The sequence below is a fragment of the Ochotona curzoniae genome, unplaced genomic scaffold, assembly GCF_017591425.1.
Source record: "Ochotona curzoniae isolate NIBS_2020 unplaced genomic scaffold, NIBS_Ocur_1.0 scaffold_4506, whole genome shotgun sequence".
Taxonomy (NCBI): domain Eukaryota; kingdom Metazoa; phylum Chordata; class Mammalia; order Lagomorpha; family Ochotonidae; genus Ochotona; species Ochotona curzoniae.
In genome coordinates this window covers 971,005-990,189 of record NW_024467119.1, presented here as the reverse complement: position 1 = coordinate 990,189, position 19,185 = coordinate 971,005, and the positions used below count along the sequence as shown (strand labels likewise).

The following is a 19,185-nucleotide window of genomic DNA, read 5'->3' as shown; positions in this document are numbered from 1 at the left end:
ATTACAGACACCCTTCTCATAAGTAGTTTTCATTTCTTCTGGGTATATTCTTAGGAGCAGAATAGCTGGGTCATATTGCAGATTTATTTGCAATTCTCCAAGCACACTCCATACTGATTTCCTCAGTGGTTGTACCAGCCTACACTCCAATCAGCAGTTAAGAACTGTAGCTTTCTCCCAACATACATGCCAGCGGGTGTTGTTACTATAGATTTGAATGTAGGCCAGCCTCACTGGCACCTGTTGAGTTAGATGGTACCTCAAACTAGTTTTCATTTGTGTCTCCCTGTTGGCTAGGTAGCCTGGCATCTTTTCACATTTCTGTTAGCCATTTGAATCTGTTCTTTTGTAAAATGCCCGTGCATTTCCATTGCCTATTTTTTTTTTTTTTACTTTTTTATTAGTCCCCTATCACTTGTGTAGGGTGCAAAATTTTTCTCCCATTTTGTTGGTTGCCTCTTCATTTTGTTACTTGGTTCCTTTACTGTACAGAAGCTTTTTAGTTGATGTCCCATTTGCTCATTTTAGCTTTGACTACCTGTGCTTTTGGTGTCTTTTAAAGAAGTATTTCCCTGGCCCAATATCTTGGAGCATGCTTCCTATGTTTTCCTATAATAGTTTGATGATTTTGGGGCATAGATTTAGGTCCTTGATCCATTTAGAGCTGATTTTTGTAAACTGTGACAAGTGTGGGTTTTGTTTCTTATTTCTGCTAGCTGCTATCCAATTATCCCAACAGCATTTGTTGAATAGGCCAGGCTTTTTCCTCTGGAATTGTTTTCAGTGTTCTTGTCAAGCAACTATATCGGAACAACTCAGAAAACCTAGAAGAGATGGACAGATGATTGGACACATACAATCCACCAAAATTGAATCAAGAAGCAATAAACAATCTAACTAGACCTATAACATGGGCTGAGATTGAATCGATAATTTAGACCCTCCCAACCAAGGAAAGTCCTGGACCAAATGGCTTCACTGCTGAATTCTATCAAATGTTTCAAGAGGAAATTAACCCAATCCTCTACAAGCTTTTTCAAACAATAGAAAGAGAGGCAGTTGTTCCAAACTCTTTTTATGAAGCCAATGTCACCTTAATACCAAAACCAGATAGAAGACAACAGAAAAAGAAAACTTGATGAACACAGATGCAAAAATCCTCAACAAAATACTGGATCCAACAGCACATCAGGCAGATCATTCACCTGGACCAGGCAGGATTCATCCCTGGCATGCAGGGATGTTCAACATCTGCAAATCAATAAATGTGATACATCACATTAACAAGTTGCAAAATAAAAACCATATGATCCTCTCAATAGATACAGAGAAGGGAACATTCTACAACACAATCACAGCAATTTATGAAAAATCCAATGCCAGCATCATACTAAATGGGGAAAGTTTGGAAGCCTTCCCGCTAAAATCTGGAACTAGACAGGGATGTCTACTGTTGCCACTACTCTTCAATATAGTATTGGAAGTCCTTGCCCGAGCTATTAGGCAAGAAAATTTACATGAATCCAAGTTGGAAATCAGGAATTGAAATTATCTCTATTTGCAGATGACATGATTCTCTACATTGGAGAACCAAAAGACTCAGTGAAGAGACTTTGGAGTTCATAAGAAACTTTTGCAGAGTAGCAGGATACAAAAATAATGAGCACAAATTGATGGTACTAGTGTACACAAATAACTCCATGGCTGAGAAAGAAATTGTAAGTACAATCCCTTTTACAATAGCAGAGAGGAGTCTTAAATAACTAGGAATTAAGATAACTGAATATGTGGAAGACTTTTATGATGAAAACTACAAAACATTTTAAAAGGAAATAGAAGAAGACATTGAAAAATGAAGAAATTTATCATGTTCCTGGATTGGCAGAATCAACATAATCAAAATGACCATATTACCAAAAGCAATATACAGATTCAACACAATCCCAATCAAAATTCCAACATTCTTCTCAGAAATAGAAAAAAATGATGCAAAGGTTCATCTGGAATCACAGGAGACCTCCAACAGCCAAAGCTATTCTGAAAAATAAACACAACGCTGGAGATATCAATATTCCAGACCTCAAGATATACTACAGAGCAGTGGTCATCAAAGCAGTTTGGTACTGTCACAGAAACAGAGAAGATCAATGGAAGAGAATAGAAACCCCAGAAGTGAACCCACACATGTGTAGCCAACTAATCTTTGACAAGAAAGCTGTATTACATTCTTACTGTACCTCCCTCATTGGAAGTCACTTTCTTAGGCATCCCTTCTCTCCTCACCTTGAAGGTAGTCAATCTGCAGATGCTGTACTCATGCCTCCTGACCCCATGTGCCCTGGAGGTATTGCACCTGTACCTCCTGACCCTCTGTGTGCCCTGGAGGTGCTGCTCCTGTGCCTGTTGATCCCGAGTGCCCTGGAGGTGTTGCACCTGTACCTCCTGAACCCTGTGTGGCCTGGAGGTGTTGCACCTGTGCCTGTTGACCCCGAATGCCCTGGAGGTGTTGCACCTGTACCTCCTGACCCCGTGTGCCCTGGAGGTGTTGCACCTGTACCTCCTGACCCTCTGTGTGCCCTGGAGGTGTTGCTCCTGTACCTCCTGACCCCAAGTGCCCTGGAGGTGCTGCACCTGTGCCTGTTGAGCCCCTGTGCCCTGGAGGTATTGCACCTGTACCTCCTGACCCCATGTGCCCTAGAGGTGCTGCACCTGTGCCCTGGCCCCTGGATGTCCTGTTTTCTGCAGATGTATGGGTGACTTTAGGTCAGCTGTTTGTGACTTAGCAGCATTCTTTGTAGAAAACAAAGTGGGAAGAGGACATTGAAGGGGGCAGGTGGAAGATACTAGGAGGGTGGGTTGTCTTGTCTTAAAAAATAAAAATGTTGATGATAATTATTAGGGTAATATACAAACTTACAGCATATCCCAGAAACACAATTAACCATTTTTACACTTGTGAGAGAAGGAAAGCACAGCAGGAGTAGACATCTCACAAAAATAAAACTGTACATTTCTGTGTCTTCCCAGCTGTGTCCTGTGGCATTCCAGAATCCCCAGGGAATGGATCATTTGCAGGCAACGAGTTCACACTGGACAGCAAAGTGACCTACGGATGTAACGAGGGCTTTAAGCTGGAGTCCGGGCAGCAAGCAACAGCAGTGTGCCAGGAGGACGGACAGTGGAGCAACAGAGGGAGGCCGCCTGCCTGCAATCGTGAGTGCCCTGGGTTAGGACTGGGGGGCGCAGTGTGCACAGGGCTGGCTCAGGGAGGGAGCTGCAGGGCCAGGTGTGCACAGGGCTGCCTTGGGGTGAGGACTGCAGGGCACAGTGTGCACAGGGCTGCCCTGGGGTGAGGACTACAGGGCCATACTCGGGGTGGGGTGGCCTCTCTCATGCAGTGACACTGAGACCAGTTTAGTGTACACGGAGTTCCTCGGCCATTTAAATTGAGCCCTGTACCTTTGGAAGTCAGTCAGGTGTGTCCCGTTGGCTCCTATAGTGCCTACACCTTGTGACAGTCACCCCAGCGGGTGTGCTGCATGCACTACATTGAAACAGCACAGCACCAGATTCCATTTCAGCCCATGCCTGGTTTGTGTTTCTTTGAGATCCGACGTAGTGCCTAATTTACTTAGAACTACTTAGGAAAGCACTAATGGAATGTGTGAAGTGGGACATCTAGTCCTGAAAGCTGTTACGGAAGTCTAGTCTTAGAAAATGTTAAAGCATGTGATGCAAAGACACAAACACCCACACAGCTGAACACAAAGCCACACTATTGTGCATCCACAGAAACATTAGAAATGTGCACGATTTTCATGGAAAGTAAATTAAAATTCGTCTAAAATTGGAAAGAATGTGGCTTTCCAGCTTCCAAATTTGAAAGCAGTAGCATATAAAGGTATGTGTGTGTTTCCTGCAGGAGGACGCTTGGCACCTGTGTGTGTGTGTGTGTGTTGATACTTTTAATGAGATTAGAATAATACATCCAATGTCCTTCAGTTAACAACTGGTTTTTGTATACAAAATTTGGGTGATCTTGACCATGGTCAGTTCTGTAGAAACAAATACAGGAATGTTATGAAAGGTAGTTTACCTCTTCACCTAGAATTTGTTTTATTTACTTTTATGTTCCTCATTTTTCTTGAATTTTCTGAGAATGAGTTTAACAGTACCCCAAGCATCAATATGCCTGGTTGTTTTCTATTAGATACTGTTTTGTTGCAATTAAATAATTCAGTGGGAAACTCGGCTACTTAGATATGTATGTTTAATTTTTTGCTGTTCAATCTTAAACAAAACCATTCTCTCAAAGCAGGACCATGTCTGGCCAGGTAGCAGTGACAAGACTTTGCGCTGCCTGGCTCAGGAGTGATGGTGCAGGCTGGGTGGCTGTGCCCAGTCTGCACCAGACAGCACTGATCATGGTGCCCACCACTAGCATGTCTGTGACCCAACAGCAATCAGTATCAGTGAATTCCGCAGCCACCTGGGACTAGGGTGAGCCCACACTGGAGTTGAAAGCAGCAGGTGTGAGGAGTTGAGCTTCTCCTAAGTGCTGGGCCCTTTCCCTGGGCCCGTGGCTCTGTGCTCGCTTCCCACAGGGCAAACCCGAAAGTGTCACAGAACACTAGGAACAGCTCAGAGATCCAGCAGACTCATCTCCAAGATTAAGGTTATCTGGGTGTTCTCATCATGCTATCTACTAGGAGATTTGTATTTTGTAGAACTTACATTGAAGTCTGTGATCTGTTTTGACTTTCTGCAGGGCTTAAGGTCGGGATCTGTGTGTCTCTATTGTCTTTGCGTGGCTTTCTTTTACTTTTTTTTTTTTATCTGTGTTTTATTTGTGTCTCTGTTTATTTGGCCAAAGCAGAATGTGATAAATTTGACACTTTACTTTTCAAAATTGATTTGAGTTCAATAATTTACAAATTCCCCTAGAAATCATTTCTCAATGTGCTCCAGAGTAAGTCTTGTGGCTGGTTACAAAGCTGAGAGAATGGCAGTGCTGGACGGCAAGCAGGAGCCAGGCTCAGTTAAGTATTTGTCCCGATTTTGACAGAGCCTTCCTGGCCGTTCACCTGCTCTTTACCTGACGGTGAGGTCAGCTTCTCTCAGGATCCTGTCTGCGCTCTTAGTCATGCTGTTTTCTAGACACGGCCCAGCCGCAACTCCAGGCTGCAGCTGGCCCGAGCGTCTCAGTGAGTACCGAACAGGACACTTGTGGCTGGCATTTGGTGCGACTGGGAACAGTGAGGTCTCCCGTATCCCATTTCCGAGCGCCTTGGCTCAAGTGTCGGCTCAGTCCCCAGTCCCAGCCCTCTGCTCACATGCATCCCTGGAGACATCATCAGTGCTCCACTCTGCCACCCTAGGGGACACACGTGTTCAGGCTCAGCTGTTGATGAATTTGAGGATTGACCCAGTGGATGGGAGATCCTTGTCTCTCTGTCCTTCCAGTAAAATAATTTTTAAAAGAAAAGTGGAGGGGATAAAAGAGTACTCCTTTACTAAAATTCTTCTGAGAGTTCTTAAGGTAATGCTGATAAATTTCCAAACCATCTGTCTTGAGTTCACTGTTTAAACAACGGAGGGGGGGAAGCTGTGGGTTGTGTGGGGGTACGTCTGGAGCCTCACACAGGATGCCTGTGTCCATGCATGTATTGGGGTCCCTGTATACCGTGTTTCTATTCATAGGTTTAAAACTGATCCCAAACCCCCTCTGTCCTCCTGTTTGGTTCTAATGACTTTTTACAAATGTGCTTGTTTAATACTTGTGAGCTGTGGGAGGAGGCATGGCTTGAGTGACCTGGTGAGGGGGCAACCCTGCAGGCCTCCCCTGGTGCTGAGTGCCATGATTTATTAGTCCTCATAACTCTTGAGTCCTTTGTGTTATTATACGGCATGTACACATATAAAGGAAACACTTGACACCAGTATGTTTCTTATTCTAACAGCAAATGCCATGTTGCTGTCTTTACTTGGGATGTGAGCACAGCCCCTGGCTCCAAGGACAATATATATATTTATGTCTAGGGACCTTTTGCAATTAAAGGCAAATGGCACATTAAGAGAAGTATTTTGTACTTGCATAAAACATTGTTTTAAAGCACACAAAATGGCCTCATTTATATATACATTTGAAATTTTGATTTTAAAATGCATGTTTAGATGTGCAATTGCTTTAAATTTATAATGAATAAAATTAAATAACAAAATTACTTCCCAGTATGTTCAATTAAAAGGCTGTTAAACAGCAAAAGCCAATTTTCATTTTAGAGTCCATTTTTATATCACTATTTGTTCAGTGATACAGGAAATAAATATAGCATTCATAGCAAAAAGGAGAAACCTCGTTAGCATTTTTGTAAGAATCCTCAAACTTCCAAATGAGCACTCATTTTTCCCCAACGCTTGTTCAAGTCACTAAAGATAGATATGTGTATTCATTACATGCCTTGGTATTTCAAGGCTCAGAATTCCCGTTGACTATTATTCAGGGACTATTTTATTCACTCGATACAATTTAAAGAAATTTGGCAGAGTAAGAATAAAGCTTCCTGTTTTAGTAAAGATTTGGTCACTATGAGATTCTTCAAATACGTGTTTTCCCAAGGACACATTTCTCTGCACACTGTCAGTAGAAAACAGGTTAGATTTCTGTGACAGTTACAGCAACACGTGGATAAGGCTGAGAGTCTTGAGCTCTGCGGGTCGGGTCGGTTTGGACAGCGGCTAACAGGAGAGCATTTCCCTGGGGGTTCACCGACTAGCAGAAGTCACCGAGTCTCCATTTGCATTTCTCCTGCTCACGCATCTCTTGAGGGCTCAGTCTGGAGGCTCATTAGTCTCATTTTAATTATTTACTGGGACTGGATTTAGATCATTGGAGATGTGATGCACGCCAGCATCCAATACAGATTGGCAAGGCTGTTGGATGCATGTCTTGGGTTAAAGTTTGACAAGGTGACAGTTGGATCTGCATCATGTGCTGTGTGCAAGCAAGTAGCAAGCCTGTGCTGACTGCTTGATGGAGAACCAAGCCTGAAGGGTGGCTGCAGCGAGCTGGCATTTCACATCTGCTGTAAGCAAAAGCTCTGAGAGAGGCAACTTCATCCTTACTTGATGAAAGGGCTAAAATGGGAAAGCTGAACACATATACACATACATATCTATGTGTATGTCAAATGATATGCATGTTTTTGCACATGCTTACATATATGTTTGTGCATATATACATATATGCATTTCCCCAAGGCCAGTTTCTCTTTCCACTGTGTTGGTCGGAAACAGTTTTCAAGTTTCTTCAATTGTGTAATAGAGATGGATATATATGTACAAGAGTGATGGAGGTGTGGCTGTCTTCTTGGAACTCCATCTACAGAATACATGAAATCCGCTCTTTATATTAATACATTTTTAAAACAAATAAGCTAAGTGCCCATGCACATATGTGTATTAAAAATGTGTTGATATAACACACGGTATAGGTACAATACTCGGGAGTCCACATAGGCCCTCTTGCCCCTTTTATATTGGCTTAGGAAGTGCTTGTGTTATTTGCTTTTTCTGCAATTTCTGTTTTCAAAGCAGAGCACTTGGTAGGGTTTCGTCAGATGTCTGGATAAAGATCATCCTATCTGCAACCAAGTAGCTATACTGCAGTGTCATGAAATCAGTTGCTTTCTTCACATGCCAAGCTCAATTCCAATGTTTTGCAGACAGTAAGCCTTTGAGGCCCCAGCAGCCTGTAAAGTAACCAACTATCCCGTGGTGCCTGGTCACCAGAGACCCAAAGCCACAGGTGCCACTTTGCAATTGTCATTGCCACCGGGCTGTCCAGATGACCCCTGAAAGCTCTTTAATGCAGGCGGACAAGGGATTCCAGTTAAGGCATTTGTGAAAGTGGCTAAGATAGGTCCGTTCCCCACTTAATCTAAGTGCAGTGATCTCTAGACACATTTTTAAAATCTAAGATGCATTCTTACATCAAAGGGAAAGAAACACCTGTGTGCTTCAGAGAAGGTCCAGCTCCACTTCTGTCTTGCAAGGCTGTTTACCACCTACATTCAAGAACATACCGGAGGTCACGTCGGGCCTTGACTCACAGAGACCCTGAGACGCCCATGGACTGTCCTTCATCACTGTCCTTCCATTTACCCTGCTGGCCGGCTGTGCCCTGTGCCTGACGCAGGTCCTGGAAACAGGCTTGCCAATGGTGTCAACACACAGACACATGATGAGGAAGCCCTGGATCCTGATGTCAGAAGTGAACAAGCATGGAGTTATTGGAGGCCCTTTGCCAGCCCGTAATGACTTCCTCTGGTCACCATCAATAGTGACAAAGCCATCAGTGCCTAAACCACAAGTATACAATCTTCATTTGTGTGATTCACTTGTGAAAACTTGAGACTTAATTAAAATGTCCCTATGGAATCTGTTATTCTACATTAGATTCATCTCTTCAGAGTCAACTGTGTTCTTTTCAATATGTTTTTTTTCCATCTACTTTATGTCACTTGCAAAAATAAGTGCATCGTCTGTGGTTTCATCAGTTGGTAGCATAACCATAAAGAGCTAATGTGTGCCTGTCTCTGGTAACTGCAGCCTTGTTTCATCAGGGTCACTGCTGACCCCAGCATCCTGGTGTGCACCTGCATAACATGTCTGAAATAAGGGCCACAAAGGCGGGCAGCAATGCATTGTCCACTGCTGGATGTTTATGGACCAGTGTAGAAGGAATGAATGAACCTCCTGAGCCATGCCAGGATAATGTGAGGAATTCAGTCTGATGCCAACGATGCATTCCACGCTGTGATTAGAAGGACTCAGACACACAGGGCCTAATATTTGGGGGCGTGCTTGAGCCCCTGCACCCTTAAATGACTGGGGTCACAGCTCGGATGCCTGCTGCTCCATGCCTTTCAGAAACAACACAAACATCTCTGAAACATAGAATACTCCCAAAGAATGCATACCATGCCTGAATTCTTATGGCATTGTGGCTGTGAGGAATTCATGTATGAAATTAAATGATTTTAAATGATTTTAAAGACCTGTTTGCACAATAAGTTTTTAAAAAGATTTGTTCATTTTTATTTGAAAGAATTACAGAGAGAGAAAGAGATTTTCCACCCTCTGGTTCACCCCCCAAATGGCCACAATGGCCAGACCAGAGCCAACCCAAAGCCAGAAACCAGAGCCCCCTCCAGGTGCAGGGCTCAGGACCTGGACCAAAATCCACTGCTTTGCCAAGCCACAAGTAGCTGGATCAGAAGTGGAGCAGCCAGAACATGAACTGGCAGCCGTGTGGGATGCCTGATGTTGTACATGGAGGACTAGCCTGACATGTCATTTCCCTCACCCCATACACACAATCATTTTAAACTACCAATTATTCTGAGGAATCTTGCATTTGACATTTGACTTAATTGGTTTTATAAATATAACTACACTCTTTTTTAAAAAGATTTATTTTTTATTATTTTCTTATTGGAAAGGCGGATATGCAGAGAGGAGAGACAGAGAGGAAGATCTTCCGTCCAATGATTCACTCCCCAAGTGAACACAACGGCCGATGCTATGCCAATCCAAAGCCAGGAGCCTCTTCCGGGTCTCCCACGCGGGTGCAGGGTCCCAAAGCTTTGGGCCGTCCTCGACTGCTTTCCCGAGCCACAAGCAGGGAGCTGGAAGGGAAGCGGGGCTGCCAGGATTAGAACCGGCGCCCATATGGGATCCCGGGTGTGCAAGGCGAGGACCTTAACCACTTGCGCCACCGCGCCGGGCCCCCTAACTACACTCTTATATTTGTATTCCCTAGAGTAATGCTAAGCTTTGACAGGAAAATTGAGATACAGTTTTGTAACCGAAGAGTTCTTGGGATAAATGTCTCTACAGAAATTGTGCTTTCTTTAAAATATTACAATCACATTGTATCCAAAGGTAGTATTTTCAGATGTACATAATTCATAATGATATTTTAAAAGAAATAAATAACCCAATATTGTATTTAATAATATGCATTGAAAATGAAAATTTAAAAAAAACTAAGTAAGCCAAAAGGAAGTTTTCATGTAACCATTTTCACAGTATGTTCATGATATTGTGTAACATTCATAATATATGAGACCTTAGAAAATGTGACGCCTGTAAAATAAAGTTCACTTATTCTACATTAATATTAAATTGCTAATTAAATGAGAAAATAAGGATGCATTCTCAAGGCATTTATTTTATTATACAGGGATTTTATTTTCTACTGCTACAAGTGTGCGTGCTCAGTTGAGGACCGCCTTAGTTGTTGGCGTGATCGGATGACGACCCACCTTGTGCAGGGAATGTTAGCCATAGTGTGCAACACCCTGTGTCAGGGGCTCTTCATTTCTCTATGTGTCACTCAGTCATTTTCATATCAGTCAAAAAGTTAAAATAAAACTTACCTCTTCCTGTAGAGGTGTCAGGATTTATTCATAGATATCAATAAAGGTGCATTAAAAATGTATTGGAGAAAAGCACACAAAAATATTATGGCATTGGTACTCCTATTGAACAGTTCAACATACTCCAAGCTGCTGGAAAATGTTACAAAACATTTCTTTCATTTTTTCCCTATAGGGAATTAAATTCAAAAATGTTCTGACATTGTTATTGTCCATAAAGCAGTGAAATCTGCAATTGAATTTATATCCATTTTCATTAAAACATCTACCTGGTGTATTCATGCATTGATTGTCCCTTTGGGTCCATAATGATCAAAAACTTGCAGAGGTCATATTGTCTGAGGGTCTGAAAAATTCGTGTTTTTGATGTGTGAATTTTTCAACATTAATTTTGGAAAAGTTTTGGTGGACAGGAGAGAAGCATTCCCTAAGATTTTAACGAGCCCCACTTATTTCTGTGTTCCCCTTCCTCTCTGAGGGGGTGTCTCCTGTTAAAAGGGAAGGCAGGAGCAAGAGGACCCCAGGCCCCAGGGAGACACCAGTCTGTAGGGGTCAAGGGGCCCAGGCCCCAGGGAGACACCAGTCTGTAGGGGTAGAGGGGCCCAGGTCCTTGGGAGACATGAGTCTACGGGGGTAGAGGGGTCCAGGTCCCAGGGAGACACCAGTCTGTGGAAGTCAAGGGGCCCAGGCCCTTGGGAGAACCAGTCTGTGGAGGTTGAAAGTCGGCTGAGGTAGCTCTGCCACCTTCCCTGCATCTAGGCAGACACCTACACTTCCGTGTTGGGGACTAACCAGCACTGATTACTACTGACATTTACTATCCCCAACCTGGAGATGCTGGCCTCATTAGGTTTGTATTGTAGATGGTTATACCTATCATTTTGGATACTTGCTATTCTAGGACTCAGAGCAGGCAGCACTGACGCTGTCAATTTATTGTTATTACTTTTAATTAAGGCTTTTTTTTGAGAAGTAGGGAAATAGAGATAGAATGATAGATAGATAGATAGATAGATAGATAGATAGATAGATAGATAGATAGACAGACAGACAGAGAAAGAGAATGGCAGGAGGAAGAGAGATCTTCTGTATTGGTTTACTGGAGAACTGCGCCCCCCCCCCATCAGCAGAGTCTGGATCAGTCAGTAGCAGGTGGTCAGCACTGGGTCAGTCAGTGGCAGGTAACCAGCACTGGATCAGTCGGTACCAGATGACCAGCACTGGGTCAATCAGTACCAGGTCACCAGCACTGGGTCAGTTGATGTCAGGTGACCAGCAGTGGGTCAGTCGGTACCAGGTCACTAGCACTGGATCAGTCAGTGCTAGATGACCAGCACTAGGTCAGTCAGTAGCAGGTGGCCAGCACTGGGTCAGTTGGTGCTAGTCACCAGTCCTGGAGAAAGTCAGTGCTAGATGACCAGCACTGGATCCAGGTTGCCCTTGTGAGTGCTCAGGATGCAACTACTTGAGCCACTGTTGTTGCTGCCAGAGTATGCATTAGCAAGAACTGGGTCGGAAGTAGAAGCTGTGACAGGATCGAGTAATCTCGCTGCGGGGTGTGAGTGAGATCACACCAGACAAGTCTAGAGTATATTAAGGAGTCTCTATTAACCAAGTAGGTTGATAACAGGGCCCACTAACAATTAGCAAATGACAAGTCCATATGGCTATCCAATCCATCGAAACCCAAAGAGGAGCAAATATTCATTACCCTGAAGTCCATCCATCAAGCTGAAGACCTATTTCCCAGCTTCCCCAACAATATAAGTTATCCAACGAGACATACAGCAAACAACCTGGGCACACTTAAAAAGCTGCAAACATTCACCTTTCCCTGGCTTCTGTATCCACATTCTACCACTGCTAAGCCTTACCTCTCCTGAGACCGTTGGAAGTACACAAATTAGAAATAGCATCTTAGCATTAACATCTTCACTGTTCTGCCCAAGCAGTGATCAGAGGGTGAGGAATACAGACATACAGGGGCCATGCCCAGGGACCACCTGTTTCAGGAGTCTGTCCACAGAAAGAGAACAAGCAGGTAATGGAGAGCTCAAGAATCAGAGTGCCAGAGTGCCAGAAGTATGTGGCCAAGAGAGCGAGCCCCTCCCTAGCTCAAGCCTTCATGGGGGCTTATGGGGGAAGTGATTGCACAGCAATGGCATCCCGCCCCCTCTCAGGTTCCAGGTGATGATAGGTGAGCATCACAGGTGGGAAGGAGGGGGGAACACCTAAGTGGTGGAAGAGTGGCTTCCAAGCTTGAGTACCTGAACTAGCTGTCTATCCCACAGCATGCTGAGGATGGAATAGTCCATGGGATGCTTGAGCAGGCACAGAGTATCTTCCCTTTGATATTTTCCTTTTTTTTTCCATTCTGTTTCCTCCTCTTTGCACAGAGAATCACAGGCATCTTACCTACTTCAGAGTGGAGATTTGGCAATTGCAGGCTGGTGCACAATGCCTAAGTCTCAGGAAGGCTTTTAAGATTTTTTTTTTTCTGTCCAGGAAGACACAGGTCCATAGTTGGATTAGATCCATGAGTATGTGTCCCATCAGTGTTTCCCTTGGGAGGTCTGATCCCAACAGAAAGGCAGCTCTCTCAGAGGCAGAAGGAAGAAGAGAGTCCTCTGCTTAGGTGCATGGTCAAGGGAGAAGGGGACAGGCAGAGGGAGAGAGGGAGAGAGGGAACGAGGAGGCATGGGGCATGGGGTCGGGTCCTTCCCCAGTTTTAAGCAAACTCTTCTCCCAAGGCTAGAATGAGCTGGTGCTTGAGTTCCAGGGCCTGACTTTGCCCGAGGGACAGGGGAGCTAAGTCAGCTACAATACCCTGGGTGATGATGACAGAGCAGGGGCAGGCTGACCACAAGATGGACACATCCTGAGGCACACTCGGGCTGCAGTGGGGTTGGGGCCGTGAGCCAGGATTGGACTCGGCCCTGTTCCCGAACCCACTGTTTGTCCCCCTCTTTCCCTACCCAGTGCTGGGCGGAGGGCAGTGCATTTGTGATGCCTGGGTATTTTCCTATGTACATAAGCTTGTATTGCTGCCACTTTGTGCGTAAATATCTAGATGGTTTCTACTCACAAGTAACTGCTCTCATCATGGCTGTGCAGAGCCAGTGGCTGTCACATGAGCTGTGAGCGTGTCACAGAGCCAGTGACTGTCACATGAGCTGTGAGCATGACACAGAACCAGTGGCTATCTTGTTGCGCCTGTGAGCTATTTGCACAAGTCTACTTTAGAGCCTGTCCCCCAGTGATCGTTGTTATTTCAATGAATGTGTATCATCTTCAAGTGCTATAGCATCAGGGTTTTAACAAAGTTCACAAGCAAGTTTTGTCCTTAAAATTCCCCGAAATTCTGGACTCACTCTAGCTAAAGGGCATTCTTTGCAGGTTGCTCAAGACAGATGAGGGAAAACGCAAGTGGAGAGAGTTCCAGCATCCTGGCTTTTCCTAATCTCTGCACATCCATCTTTTCCTCCAGCCCAGCTGGCCTCCTGCTCTAGGCTGCCAGCGTGCCAGGGCAGGCGTTGCCATGTGTCCACTCAGCGACCCCTATGCACTTAGACAGTGTGAAGAAGCTGAGACCAGTTAACTCACTTTCACACTGCCAATCAACATTCTACAAATCTAATTGCATATGCTTGAACTTAATTTGGTGGTTAAAAAATGCTTACCCACAATGCTATGGCATGGCAAAATTTAATGTTTACACAAAAACACAATTGCACCCCACACCTGGGGGCTGAAGAACATTTCACAGATGATTTATGAGAAGTGTCTGTGATTTAAGGGAGAGGATGCCAAAGAGCTTCTCTGGATGGGGCAGCATTTCCATTGCCTGAACATTTTCAACAAAGCAGCAGCGAGCCTTCCTGTGTTGCCACCAGCTGACTTACTCTATAGTAATTCAGAATCACTTATGGCAAAATTGAAAGTCATCACTTTTTTCAGTAATATGCAAGGTATTTTCTGTTGTCATGGAAACATGCAAAAGTCAAAGAATGGTCATTTGTGCAAACAAACTGTGTGTTGCACTTGCTCTCATCTGATCTGATTTTAAAAAAAAAAGATGGAATTCAGACATTCTCAGAACAAAATGTGTCACCATTTTGTGATCCTAGGACTCTTCAGAAGCTCATGAAAGATGGAACTAAAAGATAAATTAATTTTGGTGCAAAAAGACCTCCCAAAAGACCTTCTGATGACCTTGATAGGTCTTCAAAAAGTACATGGAAGACACATTTATTAAAAAGGAAACCACACATGTGTTCAGAATGTTTTGCACTAAAATAAGCTTCCCTTTTAGTCCTGTTCTTTGAGGTAGCCCCGTGTTTATCATGTCAAATGTTTTGGCATGGGCTGCAAGGAGTGTGCTGAGTGCCAAGGGAAAGTGCTTCCAGGTTAGTCATTGTCCTTACAGTTATGGAAAGAAACTGCATTTTCTCAAAACTAAATAAGAGAAATATCAGATAAACTGGCAAGTGGAATAACAAACTAGGGACACATGAGTTTTTTAAAACAAATTGAATTTTGCTGAACTTGACCTAGAAATTTATTCACATAGAATTTTTTTAAGGCCCAGCACGATGGTTTAAGGGCTAAATCCTCATCTTGCAGTTGCTGGGATCCTATGTGGGCACTGGTTCATGTCTTGGCTGCTTCACTTCCCTTCCAGCTCCCTGCTTGTAGCCTGGGAGAGCAGTAGAAAATGTCCTAAAACTTGGGAGACACTGAAGAGGCTCCTGGCTCTAGACTTCAGATCAGCTCAGCCCAGCCATTGCAGCCATCTGGGGAGTGAACCAGCAAATGCAAGATCTTTCTCTGTGTCTCTTTCTCTCTGTAACTCTGATCTGCTGTCCAAATAAAGAACAAATAAATATTCTCAAATTATTTTTAAATACATGATTTTAGCAAATATCTTTTTCACCACATTTCTGCATTTCCCAAACTTGTAGGCATTTTTATCAAAAAGTGTTTTTTGTCTGTTGGGCATTTTTGTGCTTTTGTGTTTGGAATCCTCAATAATTTAGTTCAAATGTACCCACGCTGTCCCTCGTTGGAGTCATGCAAGAATCAGTCTGATTTTTTGTGTTGCTTCCATTGGTCAAGGAGCGTGATCCACACCAAATGCTGGCCTGGGTTGCACCATAGGGAATTCTTACCTCGCTTGGGCAAGTGTGAGCCTGTTTGTTGGTTTGTGAAAGACAAATCATGGAAATAATGGAGCCACCACCGAGGCTTTTCAGGCTAACCCTCCACCTGTGTTGTGCACCTCTAATATGAGCATAGCTTCATGTCCCAACTGCTCTGCTTCTGATCCAACTCCCTGCTAAAGGCTTGTGAAGCAGCAGAGGATGGACTAAGCCCTAAGCAGGAGACTCAGAAGAAGCTCCTGGTGCATGGCTTTGGACCACTCAGTCCCAGATGGAGTGGATGCTTGGGGATTGAACCAGTGGATAGAAGATCTCTCTGTGTGTCTCCTTCCCTCTCTCAATAATTTTGGCTTTTAAGTAAAATAAATAAATACTCTTAAAATAGCAATCATTCTTATATTTCCTACCTCGGTGTGGCTGTGAGAACCAATGGAGTGAAATTAAATGCAGTCACACACACAGAGGAATGGCTGTCTAGAGCAGGATTCGCACCCACCTGAGGCTGTGCAGAGCTGTGAGCAACAGCAGGTGCAAGAATCGGCCAGTGACTCCACAGGTGTGATGACCTGGGGCCAGGAAACAGAAGCCTCCACGTGCCAGTCACATGTATCATGTTGTGGGTGATGAATACCAGTCTCCAGATCAGAGTAGCTCTAAATTATTTTTGCTGTATGCACTAAAGATATACAACGTGAAATAACAGGGTGTGGTAGACAGAAAAAAGGTGACATTCCATCACCTCACACGCTTACTCTTTCACTTTGTAGGAAGAATAGCTACGGTCGACTTCCTCAGCATAAACCCCTTGCAGAGTGTAGTACTATTCCACCACACTCTGTTCTGTGTGTAAGACCTCTAGGTGTGCTCATCCTTCAAATCTTTGAATCCTGTAACCCCTCTTCTGTGTCCTCCCCCGAGCCTTGCCCTGAGGGTTGCTCTTATTCTCTATATCTGTTTATTCTCTTTCTTTTTTCTTTGTGAAAGATTTGGCATGTAAGTTCCATTATAAAATGCTTTTCCTTTTTTTGGGCGGGGGGAGGGTTCAGCTTTTCCTTCCATGCTAGGCTAATGTCACTCACCGATGTCTTCATTGTTCATCCACAGGATTTCTAGGTAGAGTTCATAGTACATTGGTATGTAAGCACGTTGATTCCATGTCTGAGGTTTTGCAGATAGTGCTGCAGCAAGCACAGAAGTGCGAGTATCTTTGTGAAGTGAGGATTTCTTGGAGGTTTCTAGAGAAATGAAAAAGCAGAACTGCCTCATGATCCAGCAATCCTGCCTCCAGGCACCTGCCCCCCAAATGCAGTCACCCCCAGCTCTTAATGATAATCGAGCTGTGTTTCACCCAAGATCAAGGGCTCAGCACTCCCCATCTCCCAGACACCCTCAATCTGCTCTGCACAGAGGGCCTGTGTGTTTCTCTGCAGGATTTGATGTCTAAGTCACCATTAAAGCATTAGAACTGAAAGTCTGTGGCACTTGTACAAGGAAGGGCAGCGAGATCAGTGGTAGAAAATACAGAACCAGGAAAACGTCCAGGGGATATTTTGAGCAAGATGACAGGAAAGCACAGTGAGGAAGCGGATTTCTTTACATAGTTAGTTCAACGTTATATCACATGGGAAATGGGTTATTCCAATAAATACAGTTTTTGTGCTCTGGAATCACCTATACCAGCTTCCGTTAGGCAAAGGCCCCAGAAAGAAAAGAAGATGCCTGGTGTTGACCAAAATCGGTCAGCAATTTGATCTTTACTCCATTGTTGGTAAGAGTGTAGTCTAGAAAAAACCACTGAAAGTGATAAGAGCTTACAAGCCAACATTCCTGTCCTTAGAACAGACGTACAGACCTGTGTAAATGACACTCCCAGGGGTCCACTGCCAAAGCAAGCAGTGGGGGACAGCCACAATGCTCGCCATCAGGAACGATACGATAGTCTACGGGTACCATGAAAAATACATCAAACCAAATGCTTACCATCGTCACATGCCTACACATTGACTGGTTTCACAGGACAATGTTGAAACCAGGATTACAATGTTGGCTATTATGCAGTTCTACTTAATAAATGCAAGATATGCACAGTGGTCCACAGTGCTCCAAGTTTGACTTAAGTCATAAATGTAATGGCATTCTTTCTTCCTGGGCAGAAATATGCATCTGGGGAGAGAGTGGATGACTTACTGGTTGAAACAGCATGCCTTGTCTTTAAAGTGCTGGTCGTTTTCTGGATGTTGGTGTGGTTGTTTGTCACACACTGTGTTCACACCTTGAAAGCCAATTCAGTGCAGAAAGTAAGGGGTTCACAAACCGAAAATCCATCAGTGTGATGTCAGCTTGTGCATTTTCTGTGTGTTTGCATAAATTATTAACATAAATGATCTTTAAAAATCCACAAAAGAAACTGCCATCAAATGAGAAAACAAAATGAAAATATGTCCAGGACACAAAACAGGAAAAGACTGACAGCAGTAACGCAGACATGGAGAAAGCCAGTGGGTTTCCTTTTGACATCTATTGGGGCAACAATTGTGTCCTCAACAGAACTTAAGCAGACAAACTAAAATAATTTTTGCCAATATACTTGTTTGATATATAGACAATTATTTATTCAAACCATTGAGATCTATTGCTGTGATGAAATTATTTTCTCTGCTCTAAACCCATTTAGATAAATTTTCCAAGACCTTGCATTTACAAATTGTAAAGTAGCAATAACATTGATGCCAGCATTCATCTCTTTTGAATAATAGAGTTTTACATGAAGCATGCGAGTGTCTCTTCTGTGCTAGGGATAGTCACAGATTCCACTGGAAATGTGCAAAATGACAAAACTTTGTCTGGATATCTGGATATTTGAAACAATTGGATCTTCCTCCAATGGTTGGCTCAGCAGGTGACATATGGCTTTACAAGTGCAGTCCTAAAGATGAGATAGCATTAAAGTCATGGCTGCCTGAGAGGACAGAGACTCAGTCAAGCACAAAGACCAGGACAAGTGTGGGGGGACTCTCAGAGCACTGTAGACCTTCTGGCTCTTCAGAGAAGTGCCTGGAAACCCTCCTCCTCCGCAGAGGGCTGCCGCTCATTTCCCATATCCAACAGTAGTAATTTTGCAAGTATTTTGAAAGGAAATCTTTAGGCATATATCTTTCAGTCCTGTAACACAGAGCCTGAAATGACCCTTGACCTTAGTGAAGAGGTCACCATGGACAACGTGGAAGTTTCTGCTGACCCAGGGATTCATTCGAAGAAAAGATCCAGTTCTGCTTGGAAACTGAAGTGAAATCCTTGACAAAAATATAAATTGGAAAAGATGCTACAAATGATTAAAAACAATCAAGTTCGTTCTGCCTGCTCTTAGATTGGTGACATGAAATGCATTTTATTTAAAATATGGGATTTAAAGACTCATAAGAAGTGGTGCCCATGCCTACAATTCTCAGGTGTCCTGGCTAGGAAAAAAAACTATATCATTAGGTAAAACATTGGAATATCTATATAAATTTAGAATACTTGCTATACCAAAAATTTCTGAAAAGGAGCAAAATGAGCACTTTTCCCATTTTAGCCTCATGGAT

At 43.6% G+C, this 19,185-nt stretch overlaps 1 protein-coding gene across 1 annotated transcript in view; it reads left to right on the top strand.

Annotated features, from left to right (window-relative positions):
- The window catches only part of CSMD1 (CUB and Sushi multiple domains 1), a 1,316,379-nt gene that overhangs the window by 1,241,499 nt on the left and 55,695 nt on the right, over positions 1-19,185 (top strand). Inside the window, exon 50 of the mRNA XM_040967079.1 lies at positions 3,028-3,213. Within this exon, the coding sequence (XP_040823013.1) occupies positions 3,028-3,213 (186 nt within the window). The remainder of the gene's footprint in view (positions 1-3,027; positions 3,214-19,185) is intronic.